General features: G+C 41.1%; 1 protein-coding gene across 2 annotated transcripts in view; it reads left to right on the top strand.

Moving 5' to 3' along the window:
* etv1 (ETS variant transcription factor 1) overlaps positions 1-23,539 on the top strand; it is a 104,470-nt gene extending 80,931 nt beyond the window's left edge. For both annotated transcript variants that reach the window (XM_055661912.1, XM_055661922.1), the window contains 4 exons: positions 1,191-1,259; positions 7,565-7,734; positions 17,629-17,730; positions 22,204-23,539. In XM_055661912.1, the coding sequence (XP_055517887.1) occupies positions 1,191-1,259; positions 7,565-7,734; positions 17,629-17,730; positions 22,204-22,425 (563 nt within the window). In that variant the 3' untranslated portion in view covers positions 22,426-23,539. The remainder of the gene's footprint in view (positions 1-1,190; positions 1,260-7,564; positions 7,735-17,628; positions 17,731-22,203) is intronic.
* Positions 23,540-23,799: the final 260 nt, after the last annotated feature.

Raw genomic sequence — 23,799 nt, forward strand, 5'->3', positions numbered from 1 at the left:
ACATGGCACAGACCATTTTTCAGTTTACTTTAGCAGCATACTGATTAACCCCTTTGATGAGGGTCAGTGTTGTGTTATGTAGTGGCACAGCCCCATTTAATCTCAGGGCTTGTTCTCTTCCAGTGCTCTGTAAAACTGCACCTTCAGTGTCACTAAATTGTTGCCAGTTTGCAAAGGCGTTTTGTTTTCCACACATTGATTTGCCTTGGGTTCAATAAACGTGTATTTTGAAATTGAGTGGGCAATGTTGTGGAGAATTGATCCACAAAGGGCTTTCTGTATCTAATGTGCCTTCTGAAAATACAGAAGAAGACTGGAGTGTCTGTAACCCATGAAGGAGCTGCAAGGGATTATTCCATCACTGGAGCTCCAACAATACAATTGCCAACCTGAGTTTTGCATGATTTCTGTTCTTTACAGTGCTTAAATGTGGAATGACCTCCAGAATGCATTTAATGTGGAATGTGCCATAATGCCTGCCTTTGTGGACGAAGAAGATACATAAGAGAGTGTGCTCTCCAGGCTCCACATCACATCTCTTCCTTGTAATCTGGGTTCTCTGTATAGTAATCTATGTTGCCAATACTACTATCCTGGTCCCTTAGATAAAACTGGGTTTTCAAATACAAATTATGCTTAATTCTCATGAAGCTGGGTGTGCAAAATGACTGCCAAACTGAATTATCTGGCAACTATTTCTACCCTCCCCCACCATCTAAATTCCTTCCTCTGGTTTCACATTTTGCAACTCTTCAATCTTTTTGTCTCACATTCTGTTTGTTTTCATCTCCGGCCTTTGTTCAACCGTCTGACTAGAAAAAATCTCCCTTGCCCAAGTTCACCTAATACCTGCCATGCTTCGTCTTGCCCCTCCTCTCTTCCAGCATTCTTCCCTTACCCCTCACCCCTTCCCTATCCCATCCCCCTACAATCAGTCCGAAAAAGGGTTCTAACCCAAAACGTCACCTATATTCTCCAGGGATGCTGCCTGACCTGCTGAGTTATTCCAGCACTTTGTGTCCTTTGTTGTAAACTTGCATTTGGTTGTTGTAATGGGTGTCTTTGTGGAAGGAGATACATAGGAGAGTGTGATGGAATCATCTGGCCTGTTCCACTCAGTGGAAACTGAATTGGGATAAATGCATCCTAATGATAGACTGTGGTCATTATCTCTTTCCTTGTACCCACAGGTTGCATGTATGAAAAAGGTCCCAGGCATTTTTATGATGACACCTGTGTCGTTCCTGAAAAATTTGACAGTAAGTGAATTTTCCATTACTTTTAAAACTACTATACTAAATGTGTAATTTATTGTTCAGGATGTGCACAAATTGTATGGGAAAGAAGTGCTAATGCTCAGAAAAAAAAAAAAATGTTTAATAATTGAAAGACATTTTATTCCAAATGTCTTTTTTAGAACAATATACTATGGATTTCCTCTTGGTTGTCCACAATAAATTTGGTGAAAGATAAGTGGTAATTCAGGTAGACACTTGAGTGATTAATCTTTACCAATCTTTCACCGAATAGGCTGTTTCTCCAAATAACGGTCTCAGCAATAGTGTATCGTTGTGTGGTGGTCGGTATACATGGCTGGAGGGAGTGGGGGTGAACAATTCTGGAATTTTGGAATTGGTAATACTGCTGAGAGGGAATGGTTCAGTAAAGTATTCATTGAATGGAGGGACTGGAGAAGATCTGCCCTTAGATACAGTTTAAGTGTGAGGATTTTGCAGATGACACACTCCTGATTGGACTGATCCAGGATGGGGAGGAATCTGCCAACAGACAGGAAGCTCAATGTTCTTAAGATGGTGGAATTGATGGTAGACTTTAGGAGCGCTCCCCCTCCCCTCCCCCCACTCACCATCAACAACACCACAGTCACATTGAAAAAGCTACTTATCTTAACTACTAAACCAGGTTCGCTTCTTAATAAACAGACACCACACAAACTGTTTGGTAGACCAGTTCAAAACTTTACTTAACATCGGCCGATAGAAGGGAGGGAGAACTCCAGTCAAGTGACCAACACAGACACTTGACTGTCCTCAGTCACCTTCTCTGGAATTACATTGCTTAAATATGTTCCCTTAAGATGGTCCACAGACATGGTAGGACATGGTACAAGATATACTGAAAACATTGGCCATTTGCGTTATCTCCAAATAGACCACCCTAGCTCTCTTCGCTGCTTCCTCTGTCATTTGGTCCTTCATAAACATAGGTCATTTGTTTACAAAGATGTGACTAGCTATTTCTCTCTTCCTTTATTGCCTCCTCCCCCATAAACATTGGTCATTTGGTTTATGGCATCTTACTTTCAAACATATCTCTCTAGCTCCTTCACTTGGGAGACAATGTTATCTCACACACCCCGCAACCTGAGGAAAGCCTAATTTGACACTAAATATAAGCTGTAAGCTAGCCCAGAAGCCAATTTAATATCTTCTTATATTTTTAACTAAAACTCGGCTTCATCAACATCTGTGGAGTACTTTAACTTCCTCGGAACCATCATCTCCAAGGACCTTAAATGGGGGGCCACCATCGACTCCACAGTCAAAAAGGCCCAACAGAGGATGTACTTCCTGTGGCAGCTGAGGAAACATAATCTGCCTCAGGCAATGATGGTCCAATTCCATACTGCCATCGTAGAGTCTGTCCTCGCCTTCTCCATCATGGTCTGGTTTGGCTCTGCCACCAAGTACAACATCCGGAGGCTGCAGCAAATTGTTCGATCAGCTGAGAAGGTTGTTGGCTGCAACCTTCCCCCTGTTGATGAACTGTACTATAAGGGCCAGGAAGCGAGCGGATAAAATCATCTCTGACCCCACTCACCCTGGCCACAAACTCTTTGAAGCACTTCCCTCTGGAAGGCGACTCCGGACTGTCAAAGCCACCACAGCCAGGCATAAAAACAGCTTTTTCTACGAGCAGTAGCTCTACTCAATAACCAAAAGTCTGTAGCCTCCTTTTACTCTGGTATTTAATTTCATTCACATGTTGAAATTATTATGTTTTATCATAATGATTTCATGTTTTATGTTTTATTCTTCATGGTTTACTGTATGTCGTGTTGTTACTTACGAGCGGAGCACCAAGGCAAATTCCTTGTATGTGTACATACTTGGCCAATAAACTTTTTCGTTCATTCATTCATTCATTTTGCATTTTTTGAAGTCTAACCACAGGCTTGGACCACTTTCAGTTGGACTCAGGCACTAGATGGCACAGGTTTCAGTTGAGATGGGAAAGAATTAATAGTTCACTGTGAACTGTAGTGCCCTGGAGAGCATTGTGGATCACAGTGATTTAGGTGCACAGGTACATAGTTCCCTGAGAGCAGTGTTGTAGGTAGGCAGGGTATTGAAGAAGGCTTTTGGCATGTTGACCTTCATCAGTCAGGGAATTGAATATGGATGTTGTGCTATTAGGCTGCAATTATACATTGTTTTGGTGAGGCAGCTTTTGGAGTATTGTGCTCAGTTTTGGTCACCCTGCTCTAGGAAAAATGTCATTGGACTCAAAGGCCTGAGATGCATGGAACGATTGGGCAGGCTAGCAATTTATTTCAAGGAACGCAGGAGCTTGAGAAGTGATCATGTAGAGATGTATAAAATGATGAGCAAATTGATGCGGTGAAAGCAGTCTTTTTTCCCCCAGAGTAGGGTACTCAGGCACTAGATGGCCCAGGTTTCAGTTGTGATGGGAAAGATTCAGTAGGAATCTGAGGGGCAACTTTTCACACAGAAGATGGCAGGTATATGGAACATCTGCCAGATGAAGTAGTTGAGGCAGGTACAATGACAACATTTAAAATATATTTGGACAGGTACGCGGATAAGAATGGTTTGAATGGGATATGGGCCAAGCAACCTTTGGTGCTGACTGTGTGGAGTTTGCATGTTCTCCCTGCCATCCATCTGGGTTTCTCCCACAAATACCTAGTTGGTAATTATATTAACTGGCCACTGCAAAAATCATCTAGTTCGTTGACAGTGGTAGAATAGGTACGAGTGGGGAGGTGGGAATTGATCGGAAAGTGGGAGAATATAATGGGATTTTTGAACAATTAGTGTAAATGGGTGGCTGATGGTCAGTGCAGTTGATGAGCCTGTTTCTGTGTAGTTTGACTCAATGATTCCTTTCTATATTGGATGCGTTTATTTGTCACTATATATGTTGCTTTAGTAAATAATTCTGTTCTGTCAATAAAACCATTTAAAAGTCCTGTAACATGAGTCAACTTCTGACTGATTCTGTATATAATTCACTGACAATTAAAAAGAAATATGAACAGAAAATTAGGAAAGTGTACGTCAGATCAGTTAGCATTTTAAGAGTAAATGGCCTGTCCCACTTGGGCGCCATTTGGACGTCATTTACGCAACATAATTTACGCATCGCGACGTGAGCATGGTGTGCATGATGCACGCACGAGGTGTGGTGACGAATGCAGTGCCGCGCGACAGCGCATGGCGCCCCAGGATTTTGGGATGCTCAAAATCCTCGCGCGCCACCTGTGGGACGTGCAAATGACGCCCAAGTGGGACAGGATCTTAAGAGCAAAAAGGCCCCAAGACATTCAATATCATGGGAATTAGTGTCTGGTGTTTTGTGGCTCGGGAAAACAAGGGGAACAATGGCAATCACAAAGAATTGCAGATGCTGGTTTACAAAAAAAACTCAAAGTGCTGAAGTAACTCAGGTCGAGTAGTCTCTGTAGAACATTGATAGGTGATATTTCAGGTCAGGACCCTTCTTCAGACTGCATCTTGATCGGCATAGACAAGTTGGGGAGAAGGGCCTGTTTTTTTGCTGAGGGATTCTATGCCTCTAATGGGAAGAATGGTCTAAAGAAAATAATTTTAGAGTAATGCTTTTGTTTCAAGAATAAGCAAGAAGCCTTTGGCCTTGCCCTTTCCTTGAGCCAATCGGCGACACCCTACCCATTAACCTCTGAGCTCGTTCCTCCATCACTTCCATATCAGCTGCCTTCTCCTCTTGGTGTGCGAGGATCATCTCCAGATGTCACCAGTTGCAGCCTCCTGCAGCTGGAGGTCCCTCCCCACCGTGAGCTGGGCTGTTAGTTTGGCTGCCTGCCAGCTGGAAAATGGAACAGAAAGGATAATGAGGTCCTGCTGTTAACATTGGCGGGATCTCTGTGCCACTGGCTCTGCTGAGCTCTTTGCCAGCTTTCACTTTCATCTGCGCTCTCCCTGTGAACAAGGGGAGCAGAAATCTCAAAAGCTGCTGGGTGTAGGATACTCCGTTAAATATTTGAATCACCTCACCTGTTTTCTTTTCAAAACGGAGTTTCTTGATTAAATATACTTTATTTATAAAACTAGCAATACAGGCGACTCCTACATCACGAGCGGAGGGGGGCGTTAGTGGCCTCCCAAGGTCCATTTCGTGATTTTCTATAATGTGAGCCTGTCTCATCTGCAAGAAGGGTCTCGACCCGAAACACCACCCATTCCTTCTCTCCAGAGATGCTGTCTGTCCTGCTGAGTTAGTCCAGCATTTTGTAACTATCTGTAAGAAGTGTCAGGTGAAAATAAATAGGGCTTATCTAGTTACTTTCTTCACATAATTTCCATGAGAGTGAGTTTTATTCCATATCTCAAAATTTTGGTGCGTGACGTGAATCCTGTCAGGGTGAATTTCTGTAACATGAACACCGGAATGCAAGGATCACCTGCATATGATACATTCCATTCATACATCAACATTCTTGGTACAAGCAGAATCATTCCATTCATATTAAAGATTCATATTATGTCAGTGACATCAATTTTAATTTTGCATGTATTTATATAAACGGTGGGTTGGACAATGATTTATGCAGATCTTCAGTGTGTAATGTACGAATGGCCTTAACCTGTGATCTTTCCCCATGGATGTTCTGTGGCTATTGCATTATAGACCTTGGAATGTGCTGGACAGCAGGATTCAGCTCCTTGCACTGAAAGACCAGAATGGTTTATTTAGGCAGACTACCTTTCATTGAATTGCTGATCTTCCAGCAGCAATAGTTGTTTGTCTCAATATCTGGTGGGGGAGGGTCCTCCTTACTCAATCAGCTTGATTGATTCACTTTTAAATTTCAAAACTAAATTTTATTCATAATAAAAATATACAAACAAGAGAAGAATATAGTGTACAGTTCCTTACATTCAGTGTTAATACAAAATATATGCCATCTATACACCAATATGTATAGAATTATCAACAATGTATAGACTAATCAACAGATTTCGGTTTAAAATACTGCAAACAAAGAACTTTACACTATGTTCTGTGTGTGTGTGTGTGTGTGTGAGTACTGAACATTGAATATATATACATTCAATTATCAGTAGCGGAAGGACCCAAGCTTGCAGTTCACTCTGTTTTACCCACAGCACACTATAAACAAGATGCAAAGTAAATAAAAATCATTAAATTTGGGCCATGAGGCAGTCTAATGAAAGTGTATTTTAAACCGAGAATACATAGAACCTGTTGTGAACATGACTACATCTTTGCATTCACATTCAGTCCTCTTTTGCAACACCAACTGGATCCCAGCTGATTTTGTATCCTCATGGAATCTATAGAAGTATAACAAGCATACACCTGGACATCACGGAATGGGATCACATAAATACTCAATGCATTCACCTGAAATGACTCATTCCACTAATAAACCTGCTCACCCGGCAGAGAGTGAAATTTTAGATGAACATGTGCGGTTAGGCATTTGTACATCAGTTTCACAGGGAGACTTCAGATCTTGGAACAAGCCCAGTTAGATGACATTAGATTCCTTGCCCACAAAATTCGACTCCATGACATCTGCTCTCCATTTGAAGAGAGCGAAGTAAATATAATTCCCTTGCCAATGTGCAGCATGTCGAGCAAGCCTGTGGTATTCCGCAGATCTCATGTCCGATCTTTGCATCAAGCAGCTAATATATTGGAAGCATCACATGAATAAAGTTAGACTGCAGAAGTTGTTCTACTAATAAAGTTAGACTGAAGGGTTGTTCTACTTGAGCAACGATGGCTGAGTGGATGTGATGGAGGTGTGCAAGTTTATGACTGGGTTAGATGGGGCAAATAGAAGGCAATTGCCCCATTGGTCAACAGATTCAAAAGCAGGAGGTGCAAATTAATACATTTTGCCAAGAGATACAAGAGGAATTTGAGATTGTTTTTTCCACTGCAGAAAATGTTGGAGATTTTTACCATATGAGAAGGTGACAATGACATAGGTGGGTGAAAGACTATGGTCAGATTTGAAACCGAGGCTGTTAATTTATAAATCGAGGTTCAGCCACCCTAGCAGTGAATATAGGTCAGCAAGCATAATGGTAATTGTTAAAGATGCAAGTCGGGGCACAGGCTGCTGTGTTTTTGATGAAGTCAGGAATGTGAATACTGTGCAGATCTTGCTCGAGAACTTTGGGAATATCAAGGTAACAATTGTATGGATAAGCAAAGTCTGTGCATGAGCCCTTGCTGATCAGATATAAACTTTGTCCGGTTCATGATTTTGTTGCTCTTATCTCTTCAGGTGACATCAAGCAGGAGCCAGGCGTATATCGTGAAGGGCCCACTTATCAGCGTAGAGGCTCCCTCCAGCTTTGGCAGTTCCTAGTGGCTCTGCTCGATGATCCAGCAAACTCGCACTTTATTGCATGGACGGGACGTGGCATGGAGTTCAAACTCATCGAGCCAGAGGAGGTGAGTTTCTGTAGCAACTGCATCGATAGTGAATGGAAACAGGAAGCCAGCTAGTGACATCAGCAAAGGAGTGCGGGGTTGGGCGGTGAAGAAAGAATTAAATAACAATTGAATATTCTGATACCGGTATTGGTATTGGTTTCTTATTGTAATGTGTCCAAGGACGGGCCCGTGTAGGTCCAGGCATTCGGTGGAGGTTGCGCCGCCAAGAGAACAAAGAGGTAGACCCGTGGTGTGGCCACCAAGAATAAAGAATAAAGTATCAATCAATCAATGTATTGAGATACATTGGCGAACTTTGTTTTAGCGTGCCATCTAGGCAAATCATACCATGCATGAATGCAAACATACTATGCCTTAGGTATAGGTAGTGCAAATAAGAGAAAGGAAACAGAAAGCAGAATGTAGTGTTACATCTAAATAGAAAGTGTAGATAAAACAAGTGCAAGAATGCAAATGAAGTAGATTGGAAGATCAGGAATACCTCCTTAGCGTATTCAAGTGTTTGATAACAGCAGGGGGGGGGGGGGGGGGGGGGGGGGGGGGGTGGGGTTGGGGGAGCTGGTTTGTCTTGAGCTATACCCACAACGCTCTGCAATTTCTTGCAGTCTAGAGCAGAGCAGTTACCATGCCTGGCTGTGATGCCTTCTGATAGGATTCTTTCAATGGTGCATCCCTAAGCACTTCTGCTTGATGCTCCCTTAAAAAAGGCCTTTCCTTGGTCAGGCAATGATGTCACCCTGAATGGAGAGCAGCAAAAGTGTCTGCTACTTTTCTTCGCCAAGGATCTCTGCAACTTGTGGCAATTATTAAGATGGGCCAGAGTTCAACTTTTAGACAGTATTTCACGCAGAAATAATATACTGAATAATTTGTTGTGCTATGGAATTGAGACTTAACGGCCCATCATCTGGACTGAGTGTACAATGAGGGCTTTCAGATGACACATAATGTCCCATATGTCCTCTTGACTTGACGTAAGACATCTAGCCAACAATATTTTGACTGACCTAGGAAATGCCTTCAGTTTGTTTTTAAGCATATGGTATTGGGTACATTTCTGGTGGTCTGAGACATGAACCCTTATCTCCACCAATGTGACAAGTTGTCAATGTTCAGTGTAAAAGGTAGCTTCCAGTTCACTACTTCCCAGGGTTGAGTGGCTGCATTGCTGGGCTCTGTCTTCAGGTAAGTTCTGAAAATGGAAAGGGCAGGAGAACAGAAACCTTGGGCTTGCAGAACCCAATTTATGGTCCTTGATCTGCATAGGTTAGCTTAGTTTAGTTTAGTTTAGAGATAGAGCATGGAAACAGTCCTTTCGGTCCACTGAGTCCATGCCGATAGCTGATCCCTGCAAACTAACACTAACCTACACACTAAGGCCAATTTTTGGAATTTTACCAAGCGAATGAATCTACAAACCTGTACGGCTTTGGAGTGTGGGAGGAAACCAGAGTTCCTGAAGAAAACCCACGTTGGTCAAGGGGAGAACATACAAACTCCGTACAGACAGCACCCATAGTCAGGATCGAACCCGGGTCTCTGGTGCTGTAAGGCAACAACTCTACCGCTGCGCCTCTGTGCCGCCCTGTTGGGGGCAACTTGGTATATCCTTTTGATTGTCATGTCTTTTTGTATTGAAATGGGGCTTTACTTAACATAGAGACATAGAAACGTAGAACACTACAGCGCAGTAAAAAACCCTTTGGTTCTTGTGTTTATGCTGACCATGATGCCAATTTAATCTAGTCTTGCCTGTCTGCACATCACCCGTATCCCACCGATCCCTACCTGTTCATGTATTTAAATGCCTCTTAAATGTTGCATTTGTATTTGCTTCTTCGGCAGTGCATTCCAGGCACCACTATGTCAAACTCGTAAATCTTCTTTAAACTTTCCCCCTCTCACTTTAAATCTAATATTTCACATTTCCATCCAGAGAAAAAGACTGACAAAGTACTTTATCTATGCATATCATAACTCCCACTAGGTCAACCTCTCGGCCTCTAACACTCTTACAAAAATGATCCAAGTTTGTCCAACTTCTCCTTCTAGCTAATACACTCCCAATCCATGTAATATCCTGATGAACCTCATCTGCATCCTCGCCAAAGCCTCCAATTCCTTCCTGTTATGGGGAAACCAGAACTACACACAATTCTCCAAATGCGGTTTAACCAAAGTTTTAATCAGCTGTAAAATGACTTCCCGACTGTTATACTTCACAATTACAATCACAATCACAATCAGTTTTATTCAACGCCCAAATTAACTGCCCAACTGGTTAAGGCAAGTAACTGCATGTCTCTGTTTACTTGCAATGGCAATTAAATAGTTGTTTAGGTGCATTTGGAATTTTTGGATAGTCTAAGTTTGTGAAATGTAGGTGGGTTGTACACACCGCCATGGACCACACAATATCAAGTATTATTTCCTGAAAAACTGAAAACTTGCAAGCTAGTGTATATTTTTAGTTGGCCATGGAATTCTCCTTTATTTGGTAAATCAACATCATAAATATTTGTTTGACGGTCAGGTCCCTAACATTCCTGTGGCAGATTTACTTCACGCTCCAAAATATATATATTTTTTCAGTACATAGTCAATCGTGCCAAGGCCACATTTATTGTACCTCCCCTGTTGCCTTGCACGGGTGGTTTAAGCACTGATGATGATGATGGTCACCTACAGTGTAGCTGGGTAAGGAAATCCTACCGCACAGCCCCAGTGGAGGATTGGTAATATACATGTAAGGCAAGGTGACATATAATCGTTGATGGTGTGGCTACTTCTTTTCTGCTCTTTACTTTTCAGATAGGAAATACAGGGGTGGGAAATGTCAATAATAACATTGATCATAGGCTGCAACATAATGAGCTGATAATGTTGACTCTGGCCAGGATGTGGTGGCACTAGAGGGGAAGCATATTGAGCCCCTATGTCATAGACTCATGCAGCAGGGAAACAGGCCATTCAGCCTCACTTGCTGACCAAGATACCAAAATCGACACTAGTCCCACCTGCCCAAGTTTCGCCCATATGCTGCTTGGTTACTTTGTACTCTTGAATTCAGGCACGACAATGGGGAGTATTCTACGTTGAGCCTTGTATATGCCAGGAAAGGTCTGTGGGCAAAATAGTTTGGTAATCGCTATGATATGCCTGGCCCAATTGAACTACGAAAGGATTATGATTTCCTAACAGCACATTGATGAAATGCTGTATTAATGTTAAAGGTTAAAGGATGGAGATCGGATTTTCTTCTGAAGAAGTGGTCATCGTCAACCGCTGTGAAGTGTGAATTCTGTCTGCCACTTGCATGTCCACATCAGGACCTCCAAGCTGTGCTGCATCATAGCTTTGATTTACAGGAGGTCTTATGAATGTGTTGATTTGTTGAGTTGTCAGCAAACAATCCCACTCTTGGACATTTAACAGAGATAATTCTCTATTGATGAAACACATGGCAGCACCATGGCAGCACCATGGCTGCCGAACAGTGCTAGAGACTCGGGTGTGATCCTGTCTACGGATGTTGTATGTATGGGGTTTGAATGTTCTCCGCGTGACCTGCATGGGTTTTAATATAATAATAATAATAATAATAATAATAATACATTTTATTTTTGGGCGCCTTTCAGAAATCTCAAGGACACCTTACAGAGATAAACAGGAATAAAAAACATATAATCAGAATAAAATAAATAATAAAGACATCACAGAAACACAAATTAAATCAAATAATTCAGTCCAAAAACAAAAAATCAAAAACACAATGTGAAAAAGAGAGCAGCGGCAGCTAAAGCGCGCCAGCGTCCACTCTCCTTTCCGACAGCCCCCCCCCCCCCCCCCCCACAGCCATCTTGGACAAAGACTAACAGGATTACTCTCAGACAAAAAAAATCATCCCCCCACAATGGTTACCACTGTGGGGGAAGGCACACTGTCCCGTCCCCAACCCCAAGTTCACCCAAAGTCAGGCCTATTGAGGCCACTGCAATTGCCTCTACGGAGGCACGATGTTCCTGGCCGTTCTCACTGGGTGATCTTGCCCCGGCGTCGGGAGAGTCCTCTCAGCGGCTGGGCCACCTGGAACGGCCGCTTCCTAGCTGGAGACCGCGGCTTCTGAAGCTGACAAGGCCGCGCCGGCCTGGAGCTCCCAGGCTCCCGATGTTGAAATCGGTGCTGTCCGCTCCGCTCCACAGACCCGCAGCCCGGAGGTGTCGAACACGGCGGTCACAGAGCTCCAGCGCGTCGATCCAGCGCGGCGACCCAGGCAAGGCATCGCCTCCTGTGCCGCCACCGAGGCCGAGGTGCTGGGCGGTCCCCGCCAGGCGGTCCCCGCTCCAAGCCCGCTGGTAGGCCACGAGGACGGGTCGACGGGCAGCCCGGAGAAAAAGCTGCCTCACCGACCAGGTAGGGACCTAGAAGTAGAGTTGACACCTACCACCCACATTAAAAAGTCCATTTCTCCAACGGACGAAAAAAAGGACTTACTAAAAACTTTTTTAAAAAGCGAAGTAAACGGACGGCTGCTGGTTAGCAGCCGCTCCCCAAGATGGCTCCTCCTCATCCTTTGTCCAGGGTTTTGTCCAGGAGATCCAGTTTCTTCCCACACTCCAGGTTTGTAGACTAATTGGCTTGGTAACATTGTAAATTGTCCCTAGTGCATGTAGGATAGAGTTAGCGTGCGGGAATCGCTGGTCGGTGAGGACTCGGTGGGCCGAAGGGCTTGTTTCCGTGCTGTACCTCTAAAATTAAAAACTAGAATGTGGAAAGAGATTCAGGGGAGATTTTATAAATAAGCTCATTGCACTCTTTTTTACACTCTTTGTGCATATTTGTAAAACCCAACCTGTTCTACGTTAATCAATATGTTCAATGGATTCAGCAATTACCAGAAACTCACTGAAGCATATTAACACTATCTTACACACACTAGGGACAACTTTACATTTTATTCCAAGCCAAATAACCTACAAACTTGTGCGTCTTTGAAGTGTGGGAGTAAACCAAAGATCGCGGAGAAAAGCCAGGCGATCACGGGGAGAACGTGTAAACTCCGAACAGACAGCACCCGTAGTCGGGATCAAACCCAGTCTCTGGCACTGTAAGGCAGCAATCCTACCGCTGTGCCACTGTGCCACTGTTTCCGTGCTGTATCTTTAAACTAAACTAAACTAATTCATGAAGTTGGAGGTCTAGCTGCAACTGGTGTGCATCTGCAGGGATGAATTATTATTCAGATTTTTAACAACAGTAAACACAGGGTGGGAAATTGGGTGGGAAGAGGGAACAATGATTCTAATTGTGAGATTGTACTCATTGGTGTTCAGCACTGTGGGTTGAATTAACCTTGAGATAAGTTCCAATATGAATTGTGCTCCATTTGCTCAGATTCATGGCTTCCCCTTCCCACTCCAAACAAAGCATCTGTGAACATTTGCATTGAATCTGATTTGAAAACTGCACAATTTACAATATGCTGCTCTACATTATAATTAGGCTTAGGCATAAAGCAGCACGTGCTAATGAAGGCATCAATGCTGCTGAGGCTTTCTCTTTTATCAGACAATACAACTGGCAAAGGTTTTATAATTTTGAATGCAGGGGACCACTTAAAAAGAGTAACCTTTGAAGTGGACTGAATATGGTAGAACATTCGTAGGCTCCAAACTTTAAGTTAGTCTACTGCTTTTTATTCATGAACGAAGAGGACCTTGACAAAAATTTGGTGCAAAAGCAGATTCTTCTAAAGTAATTTAATGTTCAACTAAACAATGGTCAGCTGTCAGTTGTGGAGCTAAACTTGAGCAGTAAATGGTCTGTTTTTATAACAACAATGTTTGATTTGTGAAAATGTTCCATTCCTTTGCTTACTTCATTTGGGATAAGTAGTGCCTTTGTTCCCGTAAATGAAATATTCACTCACATTACATTCACATTATGTTCACATCCTTGGAATAATTCCATGAAAGTCAGGATAAAGTAAAAAGAAATAAAAGCAACACTTTCTACACTAGTATCTTGAGTTTTAATGTGTAGTAGGGCAGATTATTTTATATGGATGCCCTCTCCCTGCCTTGTTAGTGTAAGCAATCCAGTTCACCCTGGTTTTCATCCCAGTCAAAGACTTTATTCAAAGTGGCTTTTGCTTGCTTTTGAACCGAGTTGTTGGTATGTTACCGCAATCTGAGAATTTTCTCTTCTAAATAAGCACGAAAAAAGAAACATGCCCGGACTAGCCTCTGGAAAGGTTATTCCTCTCCTTCCCTTTCTCATTACGAAATGGCGCTGATGCCAATTGTGGATATGTCTGCTTTTGCCTCACTTTACCTTTCTTTTTGAAGGAGGAAACTTGCAGTTGGCAACAGTCAGAAAATTCTTAATAACTTGAGCCGAGATATAAAGCAGCAATTCCATGCAGTAGCTGTGTTCATAAAATACAAAGATGAATCCTGCTTTGCTTGGAAGCATCAGTAATATTAGATTCAAGTATCTGGCAGATATAATGTAATCTTTATCTCTACATTAATTGTGTACATGCATTAATTAGTTTTCTTGCTATTTATTGGAAGAATTTCAGGTTAAAGGGATGGTATGTGCAATGTTAACAGAGATATTATATCTTGGTTATCCTGCATATTATTGGCAAGAGAGAATATGCAGTGCCATTCTTGGATTAGCACTCCAGTCTGCAACTGCAAGTAAAGCCCCAGCATTCACAGCCCCACCTTGGCTTTGAGACCAGGAACATTACAATCCTAAACTGGTGCACCTTTTATTGCACTGCTCAATTTTATCTTTCATGTTATACAGTACTATATGTGGCTAGACCCTATTGGACTCCTAAAGATATCCTTTAAAGTAAAAACCAAAGGTTTGAGCAAGGTTTGAATGAAAGATACAGCAGGGAAACAGGCTCTTTGGTCCACCATTCACGCTGACCATCGATCACATGTTCACACTAGATCTATGTTTTCCCACTTTTACATCCACTCCCTACACACTAAGGTATGGAGGCCAATTAACCTGCAAACCTGAATGTCTGGGACGTGGGAGGAAACCTGAACACTCAGAGAAAAACCATGTGGTCACAGGGAGAATGTGTAAACTTACACACAGTACCCGAGATCAGGACCAAACTCAGGTCTCAGGCACTGTGAGACAGCAGCCCTAAGTACCAGCTGTGCCACTGTGCTGCCTATATCTTGATCTAACAGGTTGGAACATGAACGGCTCTGTTTTCTCAATAGAAGAAAAACAGCATATCAAGGACAGTGTAGCTGAAGGTACAGAGAGGCACATTACATTCAAATTTCTAACAAATTATTAGAATAATTTATGAGTTAGATAGAGCTCTTAAAAATAGTGGAGTCAGGGGATATGGGGAGAAGGCAGGAACGGGGTACTGATTGTGGATGATCAGCCATGATCACATTGAATGGCGGTGCTGGCTCGAAGGGCCGAATGGCCTACTCCTGCAACTATTGTCTATTGTCTATAATAATACACACTATATAAAAGACACGGTTGATAAAGATATACAAGTTATAACAGTTGTTCTTAAGCCACAGTGTTTAAATAGCAATCATTTTTTAAATGTATTCTTTAGAATTTATACACAGGAAAAGCATGATACAAATATCGTGTTAATTATTTAACTAAAGTGAGGTATTCACGGACCATGCAGGATGTGGGGTATAATTTATGATTCCATTTGCGGCATTGAGCACAGGCCACACCCAATTCTACCACCAGTGAGTTGACCTATCAGCTTACATCTAGTAAAAGTTAACCATAGAAATGTTGCTTCCTGGATATAAAAATGCGGTACACATTACGTGTGTAGGATAGGGCTAGTGTACAAGGTAATCGCTGGTCGGCGCAGACCTGGTGGGCTGAAGGGCCTGTTTCCATACTGTATCTCTACCCACTTGTGGGTAAATCAAAATGTCGAGTCATGAATACAAGGTGGAACCAATAGCACCAATCAGGAGAAGATGTATCAAATGGTGTAGATATATTTAAGGGGAAGCAAGATATATGCATGAGAAAGAAAGAAGTAGAAGGAAAAGCTGATGTTCGTAAGAGAAGTAAGGTAAGTGGAGGATAGTGTGAAGCATGAACTCTGACATGGACCAGTTGGGACAAGTGGTCTGTTTCTGTGTAGTGGATTTTTAGTATGTTCTCCTGTCTATATTACAGCTCGTTCCTTCATAATAGATTGTAAACTTAAGAGTCAAGGTTGACTTGCTTACACTCCAATTCAGTAGGTGGTTAAAGAGTCCTATGTGGAATCTACAGACTCCACCACAGGGCCAGGTGGATGAGTTTGGAACATTGTGTGCACATTGAAGCATTTCTGCTTGTCCTCAGCATGCTTCCCCGATAGAAATACATGGTGTAGAGACGAGTGCTTTAACATTGCTCCTTTTCCATATCACCAGTCCAACAGTCCAGATCTATAATAGATTTAAGACCCAGAATGTATACATACGTAAATAGCGTAATGACATTTTATGAAATTAAGCGATATTAAAGGAATTTTTTGAAGTAACTCTGAGGATAAATGTACTTGGAAATTGTCTTTAATACAAAAAAAAAATGCCTTGTAGTTTAAAGGTTCACAAATAGCAGATTGTGGTTGGTTCCCAGAACACAAAAACATGTTTTGACTGCATCACACTGAAGAGTTAGTACAAAAGGTGGCTGTGAATGGAGACCCAGAACATGGTGTGGTTGGATCTGAGAGCATGTGAACATAATTGTGGATAGAAATGTGTGAATGATTTTGTATAAAATGTTTATTTCTGTTGGGGGAAAATAATTGCAACAAAACTCGGCATTGAACAGAGAAGGTTTAACAATCCTATGCAAGGTTAAAAAAAATGAATTGGTTTCTTTTGATATTAAAAGAGAGAAATTATTCCCATTAAGAGAGAGCTTGATTTCTAAGGTCAGAGATTTAAAATGATCCGCAGTCTTTCAGCAGAGAGGTTTTTATGCAATAGATACACTGCTTGATAAAGTGCTGGATGTAGATTCAATTGTGGCTGTGAGATGGAATGTGGATAAATATTTAAAGGTAAAAGATCTAGAGAGCCTGAGGGAAATAATAGACAAATAGCATTGACTAAATTGCTTGACAAGGACAAAGTCGATAGGCCAAGTGGCCTATTGTACCAACATATTTCACGATTATATGATTCCAAAATACAAAATGGTCTACAACATTATCAATAGTTCTGTGGCGAACATGGATAGGTGACGTTTTGGGTTGTGACCTTTCTTCAGACTGATCCTCTGATCCTTCATTCCTTCATTGCCTTTAGTGATGGAATCAGGCCACGTGTGCAGAAGATTAGACTAGGTGCAATGTGGATTTTCATCATTCCAGTAGAGTAATCCAGTTCCCATATTGTACTGTGTAGGAAGGAACTGCAGACACTGCTTTACACTGAAGATAGACACAAAAAGCTGGTATAACTCAGCAAGTTAGGCAGTCTTTTTGGAGAAAAGGAATAGGTGACGTTTTGGGTCGAGATCCTTCTTGTCAAGAGTTATGGGGAGAAGGCAGGAAAATGGGATTATGCAGAGATCAGCCATGATTGAATGGCGGAGTGGGCCAAATGGCCTAATTCTACACCTATAATTTGTGAATTTATAACTTAGTCAGGGGAGATGGAAACTGCAGGTATGAGGAGGTACAAAGAACAAAAGAATGACGGCATACATCCCCATATTGTACTTCTTGCCATTTAATGCGAGCATTTCAGAAATGTACTGAATTCTTGAATTAAATGAGATTTTGAGTCACATGAGACAAGTCATTGGCATGGAATATTACTCCACAACTGTTGAATTTCATGCAATTTATGCTTTTTCTCTTAGGTGGCGCGTCGTTGGGGAATCCAGAAGAACCGCCCTGCTATGAACTATGACAAGCTGAGCCGTTCACTGCGCTACTACTATGAGAAAGGCATCATGCAAAAAGTAAGCCTGAAGTATGAGTCATTTTTCTGAGTCATTTTTCAAGCATTAGTCAGACACCATCCAAAGAAAACGTACAGATATAGCGTAGCATTCTTAAACTGCGAAAACAAATCTCTGTAGCCCAAATTAGTTTCAATCCATCAAATTGGAATTATAGAGTCACAGGAGATTGCAGATGCTGAAGTCTGGAGCAAAAAGCAATCTGCTGAAGGAAACCAGCAAGTCAGACAGTATCTGTGGAGGAAAATAAAGAGTTGAAGCTTAAGGTTTAGACCCTTCATCTGGACTGAAAGAGTGGAGGAGAGATGGTCAATATAAAGAGATGAAGGAGTGAGGCAAGAGCTCAGAAGTGTTAGGTGGACCACAGTGACGTGGGCTGTTATTTCTATGTGACATTCCTTTACAGAAGATCTGTGGTCTGCTCAAATCTTCAGGGGCTGCTCCTCAGTTAAATAGTAACTGATAATCCCACTTTTCATATATACTTACATTCATCTATAGTTGGTAATGATAAGGAGTGGTTGGGCCACAGAGGCAAGAATGCCCAAGCCTTGTTCAGCTGAGATAACAGATTGTGATCCAGATTTTCATATCCTTTTCTGAAGTCATTAGAGCTGAACACATACATATTACATAATAGTAACCAGAATAGTCATCTGTGATGCCCTTGCTTTGATGCAACCCCAAATTTTGTCTGAATGGTGTAACGTTTTAGGTGAGAGGAAGGTATTTTGAATGGAATTTGAAAGAAAAGTCCTACTACATTGAGAATGGTTATAATGTGGAACCCGCTGCTAAATAGGTAGTAGAATCAGATACAAACATTACGATTAAGAGACATTCAGACAGGCATTTGAATGGGCAAGGCATCAAGGGGATATATCTAAAACAAGTGAATGGAATTTGTGTAGGGGACAAACAGGTCAGTATGGACATAGTGGGCTGAAGGGCCTATGTTGAACAACTCTATGACAATGCTCTTCTAATAATGTAAACATATTGTCCGAACGGATAAACCAAAAGCAGGAGATCTAAGAGAAGTGACCAATAGAGACTCTGCAGGCATATTGAATAATGATTCATTTAACTCAGTTACAAAATGCATTTTGTATTCATCAGAATAAATCATAGGAGCACCTACATTATAATGACAATAAATCCTCAATATTACATTTAACAAGTACAGTAACCCATGCTTATTTTGGGAGGGTGTAGCAATGTTCTCCATAGCATCTTTTTTTAAATCTTTTTGTCTTCAACTGCTGTTTTTTAAAGAATTGTTATGTTGATAACATTTGGTACTTTGGTCTGCATCATATCTCCAACATTCCCTCTGTTCTCTGATTTCCCCGACACCACCCTCCATAAAAAAGCATGCTTGCTTTTTTTAAATTTCCAGTTTTGATGAAGGGTCCTTATACTGAAGCAGCAACTTTATTTCTCTTCCTACCAATGCTGTTCAACCCACTGATTGGCTTCAGTATTTTTTTGTTTTTTGTTTTGGATTTCCTGATCTGCATTATTTTTGTTTGCTCCAGTTATAATGACAAAGCTGGTTTAATTCCAGCAGATTGATTAACAATTAAATTTGCTGTTTCTAAAAGTGGCTCTGAAGTATTGACTAAAAAATTATGTGCTTATTTTTCTGCAAAGCGGAAAGAGACCCCATAGAAATCAGTGAGTGATGCATTGATTTTTCAAAGAACAGCTTCATTATTACCTTAATTTGTTTTGTTGCTTGTTAAGTGGAATGTCACTGCTGAGAAATAGAACAGGTTTTCTTTTCAACCACAGTCAAAAATAAACATTTCTATTTCTGAATTAGACTAATACAAAATTAAGCTGCTTCTACTTTATTCTAAAATGCAGATTCAAAGCAATATTTGTTTTTCAGTGTGAGTGCACTTTGGGATCAGGGATCATAAGTCTGTAAGATTCCAGGTAGTTTTGAGTAAAAGTATGACTGAAGTTTGGGGAAAACTGCTAAATTGGAGAAGGCTAATTAAAGGCTAATTATAACTGTATTTGATGGGAGCTGGGTAGAATGGACTGACTGTATCTGTAATTGGGTAATTCCACATCTGATATGTGGCAGCCATTGTGAGGAGGATAGACAAGGATGATAAGAGTTTGGGAACCTTAGATGATGAGAGATGTTGCAAATGTAATCAAAAAGGAATAGAAGAGCATGTAAGGTTTAGGAAGCTGATATTGGGATACGGCCCTTGAGGAATATCAGGAAGAAAGACAAAGATGGCAAGAGTTCAGGAATCTTGGATGATGAGAGATGTTGGAAATGCAATCAAAAAAGTAAAAGGAAGCGTATGTAAGTTTTGGGAAACTGAAATCGGACAGGGTCCTTGAGAAATACAAGGGAAACAGGAAACAAAAACGGGGAATCATGAGGAGTAAAAGGGACCATGAAATATCCTTGGTGAACAGGGTTAAGGAAAATCCCAAAGCCTATATTAAAAACAAGTGAATAATTAGACAGAGAGTGGGACAACTGAGGCACAGCCTTGAGCCAGAGGAAGTGGGCATGGTGCTAAAGAAGTACTTCACATCAATATTCACCAAGGCAAAAACATGGATGAAAGTGAGATCAGGGAATCATATGCTGATATTCAAGGGCATGTGGGTATTAAGAAGGAGAAGGTATTGGATCTCTTGAAGAACATTGAGGTGGATAAATCCTCAACCTGGTGTGATCTATCCCAGATTAGTGAGATAGGCAAGAGAGGAAATGTTGGGGCTTTGATATTGATGTTTGTATCCTCTGTAGCCATTGGAGACATGGGGGAAGATTGGGGGAGAGCCAAAACTGTTTAATTTTTTGTTTAAGAAGGGCACCGGGTATACCCAAGCAAATGGTGGAGAAGGTTCTTAGGTATAGGATCTACTCACATTTGGAAAAAAAACATAGACTTATTGTGCAGAAGAATTCATGTCTTACAATCTTGACTGAGATTTTTGAGGAGGTGATGAAGATGATTGATGAGCGTAGGCCAGAGAATGTTTTATGCGTGGACTTTTGTGAAAGTAGGAATATGTAAAATTATACGTGGCATAGGGAGGGTAGACAGACAGGATCTTTTTCCCAAGATGTAAATATCAAATACTAGAGGGCATAGTTTTTGACTGCAGAGCTGGATGCTGGAATGCACTGTCTTTTTGAGGAGTGTGAATAGAATAGAATGATGATGTTTCTTTATTGGGTAGGCCACGATTTAAAATGTTTTATGCGTCTAAAAGGACAAGGTTTTGTGAACAAAAGTAGGAATATGTATCGCCCCTGCGTTCCTTGGCGGCTACATTTAGTGCTTTTATAGCAGTGGGGTAAAAACTGTTTTTTAGTCTATTTGTCCTTGCTTGTGGCATCTGGGAGGGTAGACAGGGACATGGATATTCTTTTGCCGGGAACTGTGTAAGTCCTCCAGGGTAAGGAGAGGGCAGCCGAAATATCGTTGTCAATGGAGCGCTTTCCTCTGAGCCGCTGTGCAGGGCGCATAGTATTTTAAGGTGAGAGGAGTAAAGTGATGTTGCACCCTCAGGAGTGAGTCTTGCTGGACCTTTTTCAGCAGCGCAGGACGTTTCTCCTCAATATGGATTCCCAGGAAGAAAGCTAGATGCTGGTAATGCACGTTTGTCTGAAGTCTATTATTACTTCCTTTGTCTTTAAGGTGTGGTGTCAGTGATGCAGGTGTGAAGTGCCATTTAAATGGTGTTGCTTAAAAGACTTATGGATAGGCTCATAGACATGCATAGAATGGAGGGATATGGATTATGTGCGGGTACATAAGAGTTGGTCTTGGTATTATGTTCGGCACAGACATTGCAGGTCAAAGGGCCTGTTCCTTTGCCATAATGTTCTATATTCTATGTTATATATTTTGTTTCTAGGCAAGATTAGGTATTAATTCCCAATTATGTCTCCACCTACAGTGACGCTTTGCCTACCATGAACTTGGACTGCTCAAAAATATTTCAGAAGATCTTTATTGCCATTGACAAATACTCTAAGCTGATTATCTCAGAGATGAAAGGATAGTTAGAGTGCACAATAACTTTATTAGTATGTCCTGGAGGCAGCATAGATGAAAGCAATGGTTAACAATAAAAGTCCATTTCCAACCCAACCTTCTCATATGCAGCATGGCCAGAATAAGAATTTTATTTGGACAATATATTCTTCAGTCAAGCCATATAATTAAGGAAGTATTCAAATGGCTAATTGAGGTGCTCTGAAATGCACAGTTGCCCTCTTCTGATATAGGTATAGGGAGCAGTTCCCATAAAGTTATAGAACAAATGTTTGAAGTAAGTTTGTATATTTTTTCATTCTTAAAATTTCCCATTTTATATTCAGTGGTCGGCCAGCAATTTGATATTTTTGATATTTCATCCTAATGATGCTTTCAATGTGTTTGAAGATCCAAACTTTATGGGAAAATGTTCCTTTGTTTTATTTTTTAGGTTGCTGGAGAAAGATATGTGTACAAATTTGTCTGTGACCCTGAAGCGCTTTTCTCAATGGCTTTCCCGGACAACCAGAGGCCTGTGTTGAAAACTGACATGGAGCGCCACATCAATGAAGAGGACACTGTCCCACTTTCCCATTTTGATGAGAACATGGCATACATACAAGATAGTGGCTGTTGCAATCCCCATTCATACAATGAAGCCTATGTGTACTGATGCAACCTTGTTGGGGCAGTCACTTCATGTTTTTTTCTCTCGGTTGTTTTCCTCTGTAGACTGTGACCCACTCTGGATTTACTTCATCTCTTCAGCACCTCTGACATTAAGCAATGGGTCCACAGTTTATGTCGCATTAACCCCATGGTCCACTACCTGGGACAGTGCACTTTATGAAAAGACTCATTAGAGCTCTACTTGTTTTTTTTTAAGGGTGGGATGGGGAGGGCAGTGTTTTTTTTTGCCTAAGTGTTTTTTTTTGTGGAAAAGAGGGGGGAATGGGAGGATTGGAAATTGCAGACATTTAAGTGGTTTGATTGACACTATCTTATGAATATTGGTTTCATATAAGATAAAAAACCTACCGTCAAACTTACAAGAAATCTGCTGATATCAGTAATAAAAGAAACTGCATATCTAATGTTGCTGTGTTAACACAGCCGGCACTCTTTAAAATCTATATCTAAGTAGATACGTAATACTTTTTGTCCGGGTACACATTAATATACAGTCAAACATTTTACTGCTGTGTCATATTTGTTAAAATATATGAATACTAGAATATGCCGAAGCTTCTGCTGCAGTCTCCTTTTCTGTAAATTCTTTTAAACGCAGGGTCTATTAAAGCAATTTGAAGCATTGCTGTACAGGTAGCATTTCAGGACAAATAGTCAATTTAAAACATTTACTGCTTACGATGTAGTTTATGCTGTAGTTATACCATGAGCAACTGTATGCGTTAGAAATTGGTAAAAGATTACCCACTTGCTAGAGGAATTTTTTTAAGCTTAAAGATTTCTAGATCAATGGAAACGTTTCCTAACGTGGCCTGTCAGTGGCAACATTTCATTTGCACTCACTTCAGTTTTCAAATCCAGGCATTGAAGGACATATGCTGATGCCAATATCATTACTGAACTATGCGTTTTTTAGTTCTTTAAGAATTTTTAAAGTGGGTTACCAGATGCATGAGCTTTGGAATTACACTGAGCAGTATTAGTATTTGGATATTCATTCCTGTTGCTCCAAAAATGGCACCAGCTCATTGATATTAAACTGTTTAAAACCTGCATAATGGATTTGGATGAAAACAAATTAAACTTTCCTACTCTGATATCGTTCAGAATTATTTCAATGCTTTTGTTAGTAACCCTGTTAAGCACAATTCTTCATCAAAAATGGATGACCTTTCATCGGATCAAGATTAAAACACATGGATGTGACTGGATATTTAGTTGTTTAAAATATTTCCCTAAAACAATTCGAGTGCCGTGCCTATTTTATTGGTGCTGTGATTAGATGGCAGAACCCATGTATGTGAGGTGAAATCAGGTACTCCAAATTTGACAAGACTTGCACTCCGGGCCATTTCTG

This window comes from Leucoraja erinacea, chromosome 2, assembly GCF_028641065.1.
Source record: "Leucoraja erinacea ecotype New England chromosome 2, Leri_hhj_1, whole genome shotgun sequence".
NCBI classification, from domain to species: domain Eukaryota; kingdom Metazoa; phylum Chordata; class Chondrichthyes; order Rajiformes; family Rajidae; genus Leucoraja; species Leucoraja erinaceus.